Below are 17,020 nucleotides of genomic sequence, written 5' to 3' on the forward strand. Positions count from 1 at the left end.
CCTTCTTCCTGATGACAGGAGGGAGAACAGTCTGTGTAAAGGGTGGGTGGAGTCAAGTGAAAGTGTGAATCATGCATCCAGGAATTATAGTCCAGGTTGACACAGAATGCAGCATCAGGGTGGCCGAGAAACATGTACTGCCCAGGTGTGTTCTCTACAACTAGAATGTGAATTTATTGGCATAGACAAGTTTAGTTTTGTTGAAGATTGTACTATTGTGTTTTTCATATGTGAAGAGCTTTGAACAACCAGTGGAATTGGTTCCATGCTCTGAAGAACCATTGTCAAGGTAGGCATAAGGATGCAGCAACCTGGGGTGGACGTGGACTTTTGTAGTCTCATGGTTTTCCTCCCAGGCTTTACATAGACAAGCTTGGTTTTGTTTAAGACAGCAAAGACATGCTGTTTCTCTTCCAGACATCTTTGTCTGGAACATTGCAGTAGAATCAGAAACAAAAACAGCATCTCTGCAAACCTGAGAACCAAAGGCCACAGACAGATTGGTGCAAGGACAGTGGCCCTGGTCTGGACGTTTGTGCGCTAGTTATTTACCTTGGCTCTGATAGGCTGCACCTTGAGTTTCTGTCGGCATTGAGTCTGCCTGCAGATTTATTCTTGACTAATGTGAGCTACTTGTGATGCAAGAGGTGTTTAGAAGTGTGTGTGTGTGTGTGTTATTGTCTGCTTATTTTTAGTAACTTTTTTAGATCCATTCTTGCATGCATATAGAATGCACATATCACCGTGTCCTCAGTATTTTTTTCAAAGGCAAAGCTTATTAAAATGCTAGAAGAATATGTATTGGAAACACCACAACACCTGCTGTTTTGCAGATGCTCTGACCCCAGTCATCTTGCCATCAAAATTTGATTCTTGTCAAAGTTGCTCATATCCTTACGCGTGACCATTTTTACTGCTTTTGACACATCACTTTGCAGTTCTGACTGAGGAGGATAAATATATCATTGCTACTTCATGTGGCCTTCAGATTAGCTCAAGAACAGTGCGTAGAGCGCTTCATGGAATAGGCTTCCATGGCTGAGCAGCTACATCCAAGCCTTACATCACCAAGTGCAATGCAAAGCGTTGGATGCAGTGGTGTAAGGCACGCTGCCACTGGACTCTAGAGCAGTAGAGACGTGTTCTCTGGAGTGACAAATCACGCTTCTCCGTCTGGCAATCCTATGGACGAGTCTGGGTTTGGCGGTTGCTACTTGTCTGACTGCAGTGTGCCAAGTGTGAAGTTTGGTGGAGGGGGTATTATGGTGTGGGGTTGTTTTTCAGAAGTTGGGTTTGGCCCCTTAGTTCCAGTGAAATGAACTCTTAATGCTTCAGCATACCAAGAGATTTTGGTCAATTTCATGCTCCCAACAAGTGGGAACAGTTTGGGAATGGCCCCATCCTGTTCCAACACAGTGCACAAAGCAAGATCCATAAAGACATGGATGAATGAGTTAGGTGTAGAAGAACTTGACTGGCCTGTACAGAGTCTTGACCTCAACTCGATAGAATACCTTTTCTATTAGAGCAGAGACAGCGAGCCAGGCCTTCTCGTCCAACATCAGTGTCTGACATAGATAGATAGATAGATAGATAGATAGATGTTCTCTTTTGATTAAATGATATGTTTTCGTGTTATGGTGTTGTACAAAGAATCATGCAGATTTCTTAAACCTTTTTCCCGTATTTACAGTCATGACTTTTTGATTGGACTTTCTTCAAAGGGCAGCCACAGCATTGTTTATCAACAGTATTGAGTCATACAGGAATGATGCTGCTTCAGGGACCGAAACAGGAGTTAGTAATAATGTAGTGCTCGGTTCATATGAGGATGTAGCCCTGCTGCATCCATCAAAACAATTCTCTTTGAGAAGTACAAAGCAGGCATAAAGCAGTCATTGCTGTTTTAGGTATCACAATTTTATTACAAAAATTAGATCTTTTTTCATCTTTCAGTGCTGCCATGCTTTTAGCATATAACAATACAGTATAAAATCTCAACCCAAAAGGAGCATAGGAAAAGCAGATATTTTTTTCGTTGATGCTTTTTGCAGCATTTTGGACTATCATGCTGTTTTCTGTACATAGAACATTCCTAGGAAAGTACAAACACCTGCCAAACACACTGTGCTTTTAAACAAACTGCTTCGAAAATGCACTGCTCATTGTTTCGATCGTGATTGCCCAACTGAATTATTACATGTTGTGACCATAATCAACGTAGCTTTCAAAATCAGTAGTTGCACAAAGAAATAAACACACAAGAACGAGTACATTGCAAGTGATGAAGAATGAGTTTTGAGATACTTCAACAGCCCAAAGGCACCCAGGCTTGTAACATGTTGGCAATTAGTTAGTATTCACTCATACATTCACACAGACACACATACACACACCACATACATATACACACATACACACACACACACACACACACCCAAAACAACTTCAAGCAGGTGGTGAGAAGAAAGAAACAATCATAAGATAAGGAAAAATAAGAAGTCGCCATTTTGTTTTCGTCCTTGTTTGGTTCTACATTCTTTTTCAGGTTCCATAATTGTTCACAGTGAGAATCCCAGGGATTAGGGAGCATTCTCGTACGGTTCTGAGGGAAAAAAGAGCCTATGCGCCTTCACAGATCTAACATAAAACTACATGGCTTCCAATACTAAAAACGGGTTGTTTTATCCACACTATCAGAAAGGAAAGCCTTTGCTGTTTTGTGTTATGTAGGCCAACTGTCCAGTAAGGCATCACTCGCCCAGCAGAAGATAAGAAAAAAGACCAAGGTTAAAAACACAGTGCCTTCAAAATCAAAACTCGCTGTAGAAACCTTCTCAGGCTTCTCTTCAAAATCCAAAATCCCAATTCCAAAAACAAAGGAGTATTTCTTTGCACGGCCCAGAAAAATATGCTCAAGTGTTCACAAGAATTCATTCAAACTACTAACAAAACTTTTCCAGATGATGGTTGGTTGTGTCCATGTTTGTCTCCGTGTCTTCTGAATGACATTTGAAGATGAACGACTGGATGACGGGTGGACTCAGAAACTCCAACTTCTTGTTATCTTTGTAATTCCCATGTAAATCAGTTCAGTTGGCGGCAAGCCTCGAATGTCCATTTGGATGCCCCTCCATAGATCTCAATGCTGGTCTCCAGCCAGGAGAAGACATTACCCACTTGTGCTTTGCTGCTGCAAGTTGCCAGATTATAAATCTCTCCCACCGTCAGCTTCCGGTCCCAGATGTGGAAATTTGCCATGTCACCCACAAACGCTTGGGTAGCATCAAACCCTCCACCAAGAGTGTCCTGTAGAAAACAAAAGAAATCACATATTCTTGAACATGTTTTTAACTGGCTGATGGTTATCCAATATGGCCAGTATCTTTTTAGATGTATATAATGGAAAAATGTAACCAAGCAATGATGGCGCTAAGCTAGTTTATGTAAAAGCAATTGAAGGAAATGTTCAACCAAGCAGTGTTAGCAGCTATATGGCAGCTATAACCCAGTACAGCATAAGATCATGTCATTGCATTAGCATTGTTTTGTTGAACTGTCCTTTCGCAGAAGTCTTGGCAGGATCATAGGGGTTAAGATAAAAAAAAGTGCCTTTAATAAGATTAAGAACATTTGAGTGATGTTGGTTTATTGAGTGCATTCAATATCATTGTCGTTACATTTGCCAATGCCTGCCTGAGTTGTCTCTTAAAAGATTTCTTAGAAGGCTTTGCTTGCATTTGGATCAAAGTGGTATCTGAGCTTAAGCTAAATAAGCGCTCTTGATAAGGTTAAGGTCATTTCAATGACATGATTCAATGCTATACAGGAATTATTCTGCAATTGAGTCAGTATTGAACAGTGGTGGTATGTAATTTTAGCAGAAGATATGAGATGAGTGAAGCCTCAGGCTGGTAATGTAAGCTGTTGTGGGGGGGAAAAAACATTCCTTTTCCATAATCTGAAGCTAATATCCTGTTCTACTTTTGTTATTAGCTCCGTGACCAGCAAATAAGCTTGTAATTTCCTGCAGCATTACAACACCATGACGAAAACAGGAAAATTCCTCTTCCTGCTTCAATCAGTGTAACAGATTTGGCATGACATTTACACTACGATGCAGTATTGCCACCTCAAGCTCTGATTCTCTTTGCTGAATGCAAGGACACAGTGAAGGTCGCTGAAAGTGTTCCTACCTGCTCTTGTCCTAACACCAAAACTCCTTGTGGTTTGATTGGATGATATGGTGCCAGATTCTCCCCGCTTCCCCTCATCACCCCATCCTGGAAGGCTTCCCACACTCCGTCGCGCGTTGTCCAGGTAACGCAGATGTGATGCCATTTCCCGTCATTGATCAAAAATGGCAGCTTAGCAACCTGAGGTGAAATAAATGTGTTTTTACTGACACACTTGTAAAAAAGGAGGTTCTTCAAAAAGGTTATTTAATAAATGCAATGGTTATATATAGAACCATGACAATTCAAAGAGCCCTCTGAATGGTTTAGCCTCTGAGGCTGTCTATTTTATAGAACCTGTTAAAAAAGCTTCTGTTCTTATAAGTCAGGGGAAATTGTGTTGATACTATATAGGACTGTTTATTATCTTCTATAGTGGGGAGGATCCAATAACAGTGAGGGCCTTTAGTGGAAGCTTTCATCATTTGGCCTAGATTTGGCCTAGAGAAATGTTAAGTTCTTAACACTTTACCATGTCAAGAACCTCATATTTGTACTCAAGACCAGTCATAATGGATGTACTCTGCATTTTAGATCTGGCAGCTGTGATGTACAGATGTATTATTCATTGATTCCCAATAAACTGTTCACTACAGTTCTTTTAGACAGCTTCTGCTAATAATTATGAATTCTGTGTCAATTTAATATATTAAAAGTATTCTTTCAATAATAACTGACCACATCAGTCTGGTCCTAAACAATGCACATAAATGTTAGAAGAATGTTTACCTTGTCATTGATTAGAATTTCCATAGGGTTGTTTCCCCACTCAATAAGAACGAGCTCGTTGGCCTGACCGGGAACGGCATATGAGAAGGGGGTTCCCACCCCTGGAGACGCATTGGATTTAATCCACATGCACACGGTGAAGGCATACATCTCTGGCAGACTCTTTTTGACCTTGGCATACATGTAGTTGGTTCTCAGAGGGAACGTCAGCTGGAATTTGTCCAGTGGTCTGTTTTCCTTCTGACCTGTAGGTTGGTAAAAAGAAATGTCTTTAAAGCATCTGTAGGAGGTGCTATTTCTCTGCACTTCTTGTTGCAAAAGAAGAACAGCCAGAATCATCTGAAATGCACAGGCATGATGACTTGTTCACAGTAACATCTGCAGTGTAGACTGAAACAATTGATCTCTTTAAGGAGAACTAAGTACGGGAGATTGCCTAATGTTTCATTTAGAATTGGATTCAGTACTCTAAATGTTTTGATGAACTTAAAACCATTCTAGGTTGAGGGCTATTAATAAAGTATCTTTCTCTTCCCAATTCATTTGGGGCTGAACAGCACTGTATCATCCCTTATTTACTCCCTCCTGATTTCTGCCACCGTGCTTGATGCCTATTATGCGATGACGCACGTGAAAGGGGGGGGGAAGGTTCAGGGACTGGGACAGTTTTTTTTTTTTTCAGGGGGTGGAGGCGGGGCATGCGCAAAAAGGGCTCCTGAAACCCACTTAATCCCACCACTCCTATGCTGTAAAACTGGCTTCGCATAACTGGAATTGAAAAGCAATGCAGTTCTCCCCCCCGCCCCCCTCTCTCTCTTCCTCCCCCTCTTCCAGCTCATCACTGAGCCTCACTGGTGCCCCTAATCAAACGAGTCAAACGTTTGTCAAAAGTATTTTTTGTTCTAATGCAACACTGAACGAGCTCGTACCGAGGACTCGCCTATCATTTGCGTTTTTTTGCGTTTTGTACATAAATGCAAAAACATCAAAAGAAGTCCATGCTCACCTTTCTCCAGGTCGGTGATGCGCTGGTGCAGGGAGGTGAGGGTGGACTCGACGCGCGCGCGCTGTTCCGTATCGTTCCGCAGCCCGGGCTTGGCGCCCTCCTCCAGGCTGTTGACGCGGGACAGCACCTGCTTCTCCAGGTCGTCGATCTTACTCTGGAGCAGATCCTTCAGACTGTTCGCCTGCACCGAGCTGTTATTGCGGCTGAATTGCTGTGGGGAAAAAAAACAAAACCGAAATGCGACACGCATTTGTTACCATTTCAGCGCAAACGCAAACGCGCAGAGCTTTTTATAGCTGATGTAAAACGAGGGAAGAAGGAGAAGGGCAAAAAACATTCTTCTCGATTTCCACCGAGGACACAGAGAACTGCCAGGAAGGTGGATTAAGTACTTTAAGGGCTTTAGTGCCTCAGGTTGGTGCAGAGTGAGCAGAGTGCTAAATCTGTTGGTCTTAGACTGCTGTCCTCAGGTGTACTCGCTGGGATTCCATTATTAGTTTTCCGGATTAGCCTGTGCCTGTGGACCTCCACTAAAGCTGAGATGTATTTAAATACCGGAGAGTTTGACGTTACTTGGATTTGTAAATGCTCCAGAATACTCCAGGAATACTCCAGAACCTTCACGGATTGTGAAATGGTCCAAGATAATAAGACAATATAAAACAACAAAGCAAACATGTTTAATTTTTAATAACTAAATAAACAACAGTTGCACATTTACTGACATTCAATAAAAAGGTGATACGGTAGGAAAAGCATCAAAACATCCTGCTAAAAAGTACAGATGGTGCAAAGTTACTGATCATTAAATGAAAAAGGGACACGAATACAGTAACAGATAATGAATTAATCCAATAACCCCATTAATAAAAAACTAAAATAAAAAAACAGTTGTTATTCACAACAATACAAATAAAATGACAGTAAAATAATGAATAAACTACTTACAAACTTAAACAACTTTGAAGCTAAAACTCAACCCTAACCTTTAATGTTTTAAAAACAGCAACAAAAGTACCATAGATTGAGTAGATGCCTCTTTACATACCTCCAGGTTTTCCAGCCTTTGTTTCAGGGACTGTAAAGTCTGGGACAGCTGCGTTAGAGTGTCCGTTGGCCCCCTGGATACATCCCCCATGGTGTTCTTGGAACCCGGCTCCTTCCTCCTTCCTCCTCCTCCTCCTCCACCACCACCAACACCTCCTCCTCGCAGTTCCCCAGCTTCGGGTGCGCTCTGGCTCTCGCAGCGCGCGAGTTTGGAGGTGAGCTCGCGGATGGTCTCCTTCTGGTTCATGATGGTTTCCTTCTGCTGCAGCACGGTCTCCCTCAGCTGCATCACCGTGCTCTTCAGGTCCTCCCCGGGCACGCTGTTCTGCAGGGTCGCCGCGCACAGGTCCACGTCCTTGGGCACGGACGTACAGATGAACTGCGTTTGGCCGAAGTCCTGCGCCCAGCCCTCGGCCAGGACGCAGCAGCAGCACAGTGCGAGAAGTCTCCAGCGCGCTCCTCTGGCTCGGGCCTCCATGCTGGCGCTGAGTTCAGCACCACGGAGCTGTCCATAAACTGTAATCCCGTTGAAGGCGCGCAACTCCTTTATATAATCACGCGCGCTCTGCGGCGAGCTGGAGGGGGGGTGCTACGTAATGAAGGGGAGGAGCAGAGGAAAGAGGGGGAGGAGGGAGGGAGAGGGATTCTTTGTGGTGGAAAAGAGCGGCAATGCCAGCAGCTGAAGCCGTTCAGGTCCAGCAGCGAAAGCGGATGTTGAATATTTCATAGCTAGGACGATTTGTCATTTCTCGCCCTCTGTGTTTATTTACAGGGGCGCCTATTGCGTGCGCAGTGTCCCAGTGTCAGGGTTTAGTTAAACTGTGCTTTGCATGGCATTGAAAAAGTAACGCACTGCATTCACTCATTTACTCATTTACTCCATTCAAATGTCCACATCGTTTCCAACATGCATACAACATACAGGATACTGTACGCAAACAGGATCTGAATAGGACCACATACTTTATTTGAGCAATGCCATATTCATAAAGAACCATTTTTTTGTAATACAGATGTTACCTTTAAATTGATAAAGAATATTTGCATCAAGAGAAACTTCTATGGCATCACTCAAATAATCATTTGTAGCAGCTTTATTTTTAAGTGTATATCGTGGGTTTCCTATTTTACCAGGCAAAAACCATTTAAACATTCAATGGTTTCTTTGAGTTGTCATAGTTTTATACGAAACCTTTGCCTTTGTTTAAAGGCTCCTAAGGTCTCTTTAAGGATGGTAATCGTTAGCACAGAGTGTTCACAACACATAGTCATCTATCTATAAGCAAGACCTCCAGTCAGATTCCTAAATACTTGGACCATGACCACGGCAAACTCAAGGGATTTGAAAGGAAGCAATTAAGATACATTTGAAGTGTAGACCTTCAGCTTTAATTCAAGGAGGTTCTACAGATACAATGGAGAACATTTTCAAAGCTTAATGAACTTACTGTCATAATGGTTAATGCCAATTTAAGAGTTCTTCCAATAACCTTTGTATAAATATATTTACGTTTGAAGAGGTTCATCACAATCACAAATCTCTTTTGGCTCTCTGAAGAACCATTCATGGAAGTACCAAAAGTGGTTGTTCTATGGCCTAGTGCTATGGCAAAGTCCTTAGATGTTATGGGTTGGAGAATACCACAGTAATGAGGTTCAGGGAGTTCCTCAATGTTTCATCCACTTCTACTGCTACCGTGAAGTGTGATGTAACAAGGTTCAAGTTCACAGAATGTCGGAGAGCTTGTAAAAATGTGCCTATTACCACCTTAAATAAATAATTTAGCTCTTAGAATGAGTGTATTGATCACGTAGGCTTCTGTTGTTCCAGTAATTGAAGGCTGTTTTGGCATCCACCCAAGCGTCACTAATTTAGTCAACATCTGAGGACTATCGCAAGAAGAACAACTTGAATTAGCAACGAACACATAATTGTGAGATCAAATTTGTTATCGATCCCAAACAGCTGGCAAAAGAAAATGGAAGCCTGCGATCAATGTGTGTGTTCAGAATAAACTCAACCTGGAGAGCACTCACATCGAGTAATACTAAAGGAAGACTATAAAGGAGAGCTTTTATTGAAGTTGGTGAAGAAATTGGTTTGAAGAACCAGACGACAGAACCAGATCACACCCACACACTTCACACACATGCTCAGAAGCAGCAGTGTTGTCTTTTACATCATGTGTTCTCTCCTAACTCAGCAGATCTCAAGGTCTTCTCTGTCACACTAGGTTGGGAGAATTCTCCTAAAGAAAGAAAGCAAGGTTGATGCAAGATCTGCATTGCTTGTGGATCTACATACATTTACAATCTTTCTCATGTTAGAAACTAAGCATACTTTAGTAACAAGGTTTACCTTATAAAGGCATCTAAAAGGGTTCTTTGTAGGGATGTCATGGAAGAAAGGTTCCTTAAAGAACCTTTTAGTGGATGGTTCTTCATAGAAGATCTTTGGAAAATGAGATGTGAGTGTAATGAACCTTCTTAATGTTTAAGAAACTTTCAAATCTTGTAAATCAATTACATATTTGGTCCTCTAATTTCTTTCATTCCTGATTTTTTTAAGTCAGTTGATCTAATGTCTTCTCTTAAACCTTTTTAGGATTAGCACTGTTTACAACAGTCATCTATCTAAAAACAACACATGTTGTGAAAGGTTCACAACAAGGTGTAGCTTTGCATATGTTCAGATGTCATATGTTTTGTCAGTTCTTGTTCAGTTGCATGTAACTGTGTAACTGTGTATATATTTTTTATGTTAGCAACTAATGAGCCTTAATGAACACTTCACAACTCTCTAATTTGTTCACTGTAAGCTAACTAGAATATCACTGCTGTTGATCAAAACCTTTATAGCAAAAGGGGAAAAAATTTTAACTTTCAGTGTAAGCCAATGTAAAACAACATTATTCATAAGTCATTTTGGAGCATTTCTATTGGTCCATTTGGTACATACAATGTGGAAGAGAATGGCTACCAGATTCATAGTATGTCACAAAGTAAGAAATGGCAAAAATTAAGATACAAGGTTTTTACATGACAATGACAAAATACTAAATGTCTGTTTATTTTGTGGTAACATTTAAAATGAAAAGTTGGTGGTACTGGTGCTTATGAAAAGATAATTGATCACAGTTGTGAATTCAATTGAGTATTACTAACACAGTCTTTAACCCTATCCACCACCACGCTCATGGCTGCACAATCCTCTGTGCCTTCCACAGCAGTATCCAGGTATTTGCAATACTTGCATGACTCATCATGTCTCTACACAATAAGCACAACACAAGCAACTTCATTTCACCTCATTTCACACATAAACACATAATAACAGGTTTAACCGTCCCTGAACCTGCCAAATGGCATTTAACTGAATTCAACTGAAGAATCTCTTGGCCTTTGAGATTTGATATTAGAAACTTTGAAACTCTAAATAAAAATTCTTGGTTTATGATTATGGAATAATATAGTGAAGACAGGCCTGTTACTTTATTGAGTACAAATACTGCAGGTCCGTTATCATCCGCTTACGCTGAGGTCTAACTACTTTGACATAACTCTATAACAGTTATGTAACCCAAGTCCATCAACGGTAGAGCAAAACATTATGTTCGGTGTTTTGCTCTTAGCTCAGGTGATTGATTTTCCACACTTTGTACTCCCAGACCAAGAGGAAGTGACACGCTTTGGTTCAAGTCCATAATGTAAATTGCGTTTGCCATCCCCCTCCTTCCTTTTTCACACTGACCACTGCTGTTTTGGCCCAGCTCGGATTAAGGCTTCTTCTTAGCTGACATTAAACAAGACGTGTAAAGTGGAATTAAATGGACAGGAAAAGAGCTTTATGGATTTTAAGCCCAGGACCTAACCCCATAGGTTTCCGAGGTCCCTATTACAACACAGCTTTTTATACCCTTATCCTCAAAAAAAGAAAAGACAAAAAAAAGGGCAAAGGCGAATGATTTGTTTTTAAAGCTCCTCGGATCGCCTTTTGGCTTGTTAAAGAGGTATACAATGCTTGCTTTGGTATGATGTAACTGTCTGGATGTTGTGTAACAGCTGTCAAGGCTGTTCCTCTGTAGCTTCACAGGAAAATAGTTGGAAAATGGCTGTGCATAAGGGTGTAAAGGGGGTGTCTTACCTACGTCCAATATCTTTTCAAAGAGGAACACTTTACTTCAGGTATTCAAAGACAAAGATTGCAATACATTAAGCAATGGTTATAAGCTGTTATAACTTATTTGACTGACAACATAACCTGTAAGCCATATGCTTACAATTCATAATGCATAATCAAGATAGAAATAAAGTGTAATGGATGTTAATAAGTATTTAGAGCCATATTTACAATGCACCATGGATGCATTATAGCAAGGGTACCCAGTCTTGGTCCTGGAGATCTACAACCCATTTCTCTTTAATGGGCATAGAACATTTGCTATTCACACAAACTTAAATCGCATATACAAAAAATGCTTCATTAAAAGGTTCTTATAGAAACCAAAACACATTCGTCTATGCCATATATTAATATATATATGTGTTTTATAACAATATATAGATAGTGTATCATCTCAACTCTGGACAGTTTTGTCCACTTTCAGTTCTTTGACTGCATATATAGTGTAGAATACAATGCAGATTCAGGCACTTTTGTATGGTGGGTCATTAAGTGGGCAAAAGCTCCCGGAGAGTAGAAATTGTTCGGGTGATTTGTAGAACAAGGAGTGAACGCTGTCCGCCTTACAGAGCAGAAACGTGTCCGCAGGGAGCCGTGTACAGCACTACTGACTGGTAGATGGAGCCTTTCATCATTATTATTAGATAGTTGCTTAGCTGTTGCCAGTTTTGCAGAAAGAGGCAGACGAGCGTGAGCGCTAATGGGTCTGGATGTAGCGATCAGCCACTGCAGGCTTGGTGCGGGAAACATAATGCAGGACGCATCGGTGCCAAGAGAAGACCTGTCCAAACTGCTGTTCTTCTGAGTTTGTGCTGCTTCTCACTCTCTCTCTTCCCACTGTTCCTTCTCATTCTTCTACCTTTTCTCTCTTTTGCTTTTCTCTTTCTCTCTTTTTATCATTCTCCGCTGTTGTTTCTTTCTCTCTCTTTGTCTTTCTGCGTCTCTCTCCTTTTCTCTCTTTTCTCTCTGTCTCTCTTTCTCCCCCCTTGTTTTTCGTTTGCTGTTATTCTTTGTCTCTTGCCCTTTGTTTCTTCTCCCTCCCTCTCTCTCTCTCTCTCTCTCTCTCTCACGCTTGCACTCTCTCTCTTTCTCTCTTTCTTTACTGTTCTTTCTTTTGCTTTTTCTATTTGTCCCTCCTGTCTTTTGCCATTTCTCATTCTTTTTTTTTGCTCCCTCTCTCACTCACTTCCTGTCATTCACACACACACGCACGCACATTGCAAAGCAGCCTTCCAACTGTTGTTGTCTGCTCTTAAATAATACATCCAATCATGCAGTAGCTACACATTCAGCTAGGACAAAGATCAATGCTTATTTTTTATGAGCTGTACTCAGCTGTACTTTAACACCCCACTTCTTTCTTTCTCCCTGTCCCTGTCCCTCTCTCTCTCTCTCTCTCTCTCTCTCTCTCTCTCTCTCTCTCTCTCTCTCGCTTTCTCTCTTGCCTGCTTCCTCACCTCACCTTCTGATTAGATAAATAGCAGAGCCAGTGTCCTCTGAGCTGCCTTGTGCTGATTTTGGTTGGTTTGATTGGTTTTGTAGTGTGAAGAGCTAAAGTGGCAATGCTAAAGTTGCTAATAAATGGAAAAGTTTGCCTTTCATGGACAGTTCAATTTGTAGTTCAGCATATATTTCTATAGATATTGAACTATTAAGGTTCTGCTATGCACTCTTACAAATGAAAGTGCTACACATGATTAGTTGAGTGTGAGGAATCTTTGAAATGCTTGAACCTTCAAATGATGAAAAAGTTCTTAACCAACTTCAAAGGTTTTTCACATTCATACATCTTGAATGGTTCAAAAATTGATTCTTTAGGAAACCAAAATAGATCTTTGGCACTGTTACAGATGGAGGTGATGGGGAATTTATAAAATGTAGATGGTCATGGTGCCGTCCACTGAATTTGACATGTGTTCGGGTTCAGCTTTGGGAGGCAGCCTGATTATCCATTTTTCATCTTCTTCTAGGCTACAAAATGACTGAAAGCTTTGATGGTTTTGGGTTCAGCTACAGCATCCAGAAATCCTGCAGCAGAGGCAAACTCCAAGAGCATGCAGAGTAACAGAAAGTAGCAGTGTTCAAGGTATTAATTCAAATAATAGTCATTATCAAGCCGAAGGAACCATAAAACTTTTAATTAAAAACACAGTGTTAACTCTAAACCTCATGCAATGCCAGGTTGTTTGCCTGCATGCCAGGCTACAATTAGTTGGGCAGGGTTGCCAGCCAAAACCTTTGCTTAAAACCTGTTCACTAGAAGCTGAAACTTTAGACCCCACAAACATTTATGTTAAACATAAATTCCCCACAGTGTTAAGGTTAGAATTAGGACCAAGGCTATGTTTAGGACCAGGGTGAGGCTTAGATTTAGATTTGGATTAAGTTTAAAGTTAAGGTTAGGATTATGATTGAGACTAGGACTAGATTTAGGACCAGGGTGTGGGTTAGATGTAGGGTTGGTTTAAAGGTTAACGACCAAGGGTAGGGTTGTAAGTGTAAGTTAAATGTAAGTTATAATCTAAAGCATCTAATTTTTCAAAATAAAGTTTTCTTCCATATATAGCCTATATCATTCAACCTTATTGTCATTATACTAATACAGGGTTGTACAGTACAGCAAAACACTGTTAGGCTAGGATATGATACAATAGTGCAGGGACAATATATACAACACAAGAAAAATATATATAAATATGTGCATGCATTTCCTTGATTTTCAGTGAAAAACATGCATCTCCATTTTTTTATGTTTTTAGTTTTCTATCGTTTAAACCCTGTAGCTGCTCTGTACACTGTGTGAAGAATTCAGGATAAGTAGACCAGTATAAATGTCCTGAATTACTTGTAATATACTGTTATTTTACATTAACATTAATTCAAAGTTGGGTGAAATATTTTAACCTTCTTCTGTAAAGTCACCATTTTGGACATGTTTTACATTGGACAGCAACGATATGTGCAAATGTGTGCATGAATGGCAGGTGATACTTATAGTAAAATGGAATAGATATATAGACTAGCAATGTGTTGTGCATGTAATGGAAGAGTAAAACAGGGAGTTCCGGAGTGTATGCTGAGGTACACCAGTCTGGTATTATAGCAGCATTACACATGTAAAGAAGGTGTGCAGTGCAATAATGAGTATAGTAGTTAGCATTCAGGTAGAGAGATCAGAGAGATCATCTCAGCCTTGTGGGCATCCTGTGCTGAGTGTAAGGGTGGGGGAGGTGTGGTCTACCAGTAAGGAAATCCATGATCCAGTTTCAGAGTGTGTGACTTATTCCAAGAGTATCAAGTTTGAAGACCAGTCTGGATGGGATGTTAAAGTGTGTTAAAGGCAGAACTGAAGTCAACAGTTCCCTCCAGAGAGTTGAGTGCAGAGTACATTGCTAGTGAATCATCATCAATAGATCTCATAGCATGGTAGGCAAACTGATGAGGGTCCAGAGTGTTAGGAAGGCTGTTCTTCACTACAGATACTTACCTGGCAGGGGAGATATTATGATCAAGAAGGTGGTTTACCATGGGCGAGGCTCAGCCATTACACTTTGGTTGAGCTGACCCCTGCAAATTCCCAAAATGTGGGAATCTCGACTGCATAATTTCTGGTAGTCGGGGCCTGTGTTTGTACTTGTACAGAGCAATGGCAATAAAGTTGAATCTACCTATGGAATCTAATCTTTATGTGAGCCAAGATCAGCCTTTTGAAGCACTTCATTATGATGGGTGTAAAAGCAATGGAACAGTCATTCAGGCAGGAGATGGTGAGTTTCTTTGGAACTGGGATGATGGTTATGGCTTTAAATCAAGCAGGCTATCGGTTGTTCAGTTCAGCCAGGACGGAGGTGGCCATGGAAGTCAATGTAAAAAGATGTAATTCCCAGGTATTTGGGAATATTTATATTGCTCTATTCACATCAAATTTGTGACACAATGTAAATAACAGCTGTCAGATTTACATTGTATTAAATAAGTGACCCTTTTCCGTTTTCCAAAAATTAGGTCTTTGCACAACAACAATGATATACAGACATTTTTGAATGTTCAAAACATGACCTCAAGCTGGCTATCAGCCATTAAAACTGCCACTTTTCTGCCTCTTCTACATGCATGTCTTTAGGTTTGGTATACATTAATAACACAATTTATTTTTCATTTTACAAAATAAATTCTCTCCAAACACTTTTCCAAATCCAAAAAATAATGCATCCTGCAAATGTGTCATTCTGAATTTCGAGGTCAGACATAAAAAAATAGAAAAGAAAAAGTTCACATTCTTGTTAAGTTGTTGGTCACATGGAACCAAGAATGATGTCATGAACCAGTAACATATGAATTTTTGAGCAAGTATTGGGACACCTGCTCGTTCATTGTTTCTTCCAAAATCAAGTGTATTCAAAAGGACTTTATCCTGCTTTTGTTGGAGTAACTTTCTACTGGATTTTGAAGCATTTCTTTGAGGATTTGATTGCATTCAGTGACAAGAGTGTTAATGAGGTCAGGATGTTGGATGACACCCTACCTCATCCCCAACTACCCAAAAGTATTGTATGGAGTCCACAAACATTGGGACATATGGGGTATTTTAAATATAACATTGCTATTCTTGGACAGTTGATGCTGATTACATTTGTGTTGTCTTTATTGCCTGATCCAAAACAGAGTAAATGAATGGATCGAATCGAATGGATTCTGCCTTTGCTCTTTCTCTGTGTTTAAAATCTTTTCAGACCTTGAAGACATTTTGTCCTGGCCCTCACCACTGCAGTGCACCAGCAAGTGTATATCCAAGCACTTAAGGACTTGACTGTGCCATATACTAATATGTACCCAATTACTTTCTTATTGGATCTGGCTGGAAACTTTCCTCCATAGGGGAGCAGTAAATGCTGACTGCAGTACATTTCATGAATTTTCCCACACTTGTCCTCTACAGCTTTCCCTTCTGAGTTCGTCGGCTACACGTTTTTTTTTTTGTTGTTGTTTTTTTTTAGTAGGTGGTGGTGGAGAAGCCACTGAGGGTTTTTCCCAGCTATTAGTGGACCATCCCCATTGCCCTCGATGCTGCTAGAACTGGAAGCTTCATAGCTCCATTAGAGTTGATAAACCCAATTAAAGCTCTCCTCCTAGGCCCAAGGGCCACAGCCATCCCTCTTGTTCCCAGCGTAGGATGGATGCATTTGCCCAGAGGTCTCCATGCCACTCACTGATGGGATGGATTCAAATGCCAGCCCCCATGCACTTCGCTATGAGAACTATCTCTGAGTACAGCTAATTAAGCCCCAGGTTTCAACCTTCACTCTCTGGTCACACTCTCTCTCTTTGTGTGTGTGTCCTGCTTTCCTGCTTTCCATTTCCCTTATGCATACTCCCATATGCTTTATTAAAGGTTAGAATTTCATTATTTTTTTGGTGCTATGCAGCTGCCTTAAATTGTTACCATACATCATCAACTGTGGAGACTAAACCTGTCTCTCTCAGTGCCAATGTGACTTTATTTTCCTCTGCATTTCTAGAATGAATAAAAGATAACAATGGGTGATGCAAACATGGTGCACAGGGACAGTTACAGTTCTGTTACTTCAGTTATTTCTGCAGATTCAATATGATAAACAGTGGTAAACTGGGACAATGGGTAAAGTGGGACCTAAATAAGTATTTGCACTTTTTAGGTAATATTTGGGATGTCAGGGGTTAAATCTATAAAGGTGTGTTTAATGTCATTTCCTCAACAGAAATGCTCTGAACAAGCTATTATGAGAGCAAGCTCTGTTGTTATTGCTGTTATATGTCACGATAAATAAGTCAGTAATGTAT

At 40.6% G+C, this 17,020-nt stretch overlaps 1 protein-coding gene and 1 non-coding gene across 2 annotated transcripts; one reads left to right on the forward strand and one right to left on the reverse strand.

Moving 5' to 3' along the window:
- Window positions 1–1,902: 1,902 nt before the first annotated feature.
- nptx1l (neuronal pentraxin 1 like) lies at window positions 1,903–7,523 on the reverse strand. The gene is made up of 5 exons (XM_072693538.1): window positions 7,019–7,523; window positions 5,971–6,181; window positions 4,965–5,209; window positions 4,197–4,376; window positions 1,903–3,309 (listed from the first exon to the last, which is right to left on the reverse strand). The coding sequence occupies exons 1-5, from the start codon at window positions 7,493–7,495 to the stop codon at window positions 3,088–3,090; spliced, it is 1,335 nt and encodes a 444-aa protein (XP_072549639.1). The 5' UTR covers window positions 7,496–7,523; the 3' UTR covers window positions 1,903–3,087.
- Window positions 7,524–14,679: 7,156 nt separating this feature from the next.
- On the forward strand, window positions 14,680–14,843 carry LOC140574615 (U1 spliceosomal RNA). Its single transcript, XR_011980760.1, has one exon. It is a non-coding gene; the product is annotated as a U1 spliceosomal RNA (small nuclear RNA).
- The last annotated feature ends 2,177 nt before the right edge of the window (window positions 14,844–17,020 follow it).

This window comes from Salminus brasiliensis, chromosome 12 (genome assembly GCF_030463535.1).
Source record: "Salminus brasiliensis chromosome 12, fSalBra1.hap2, whole genome shotgun sequence".
NCBI classification, from domain to species: Eukaryota; Metazoa; Chordata; class Actinopteri; order Characiformes; family Bryconidae; genus Salminus; species Salminus brasiliensis.

Bases quoted from the DNA above. Each gene is read 5' to 3' on its own strand.
- nptx1l (XM_072693538.1), bottom strand. From the start codon at position 7,495: ATGGAGGCCCGAGCCAGAGGAGCGCGCTGGAGACTTCTCGCACTGTGC. The intron at 4,377-4,964 runs GTAAACATTCTT...ATTTCACCTCAG, and splicing joins AAATTCTAATCAATGACAAG to GTTGCTAAGCTGCCATTTTT. The intron at 3,310-4,196 runs GTAGGAACACTT...TGTTTTCTACAG, and splicing joins TGGTGTTAGGACAAGAGCAG to GACACTCTTGGTGGAGGGTT.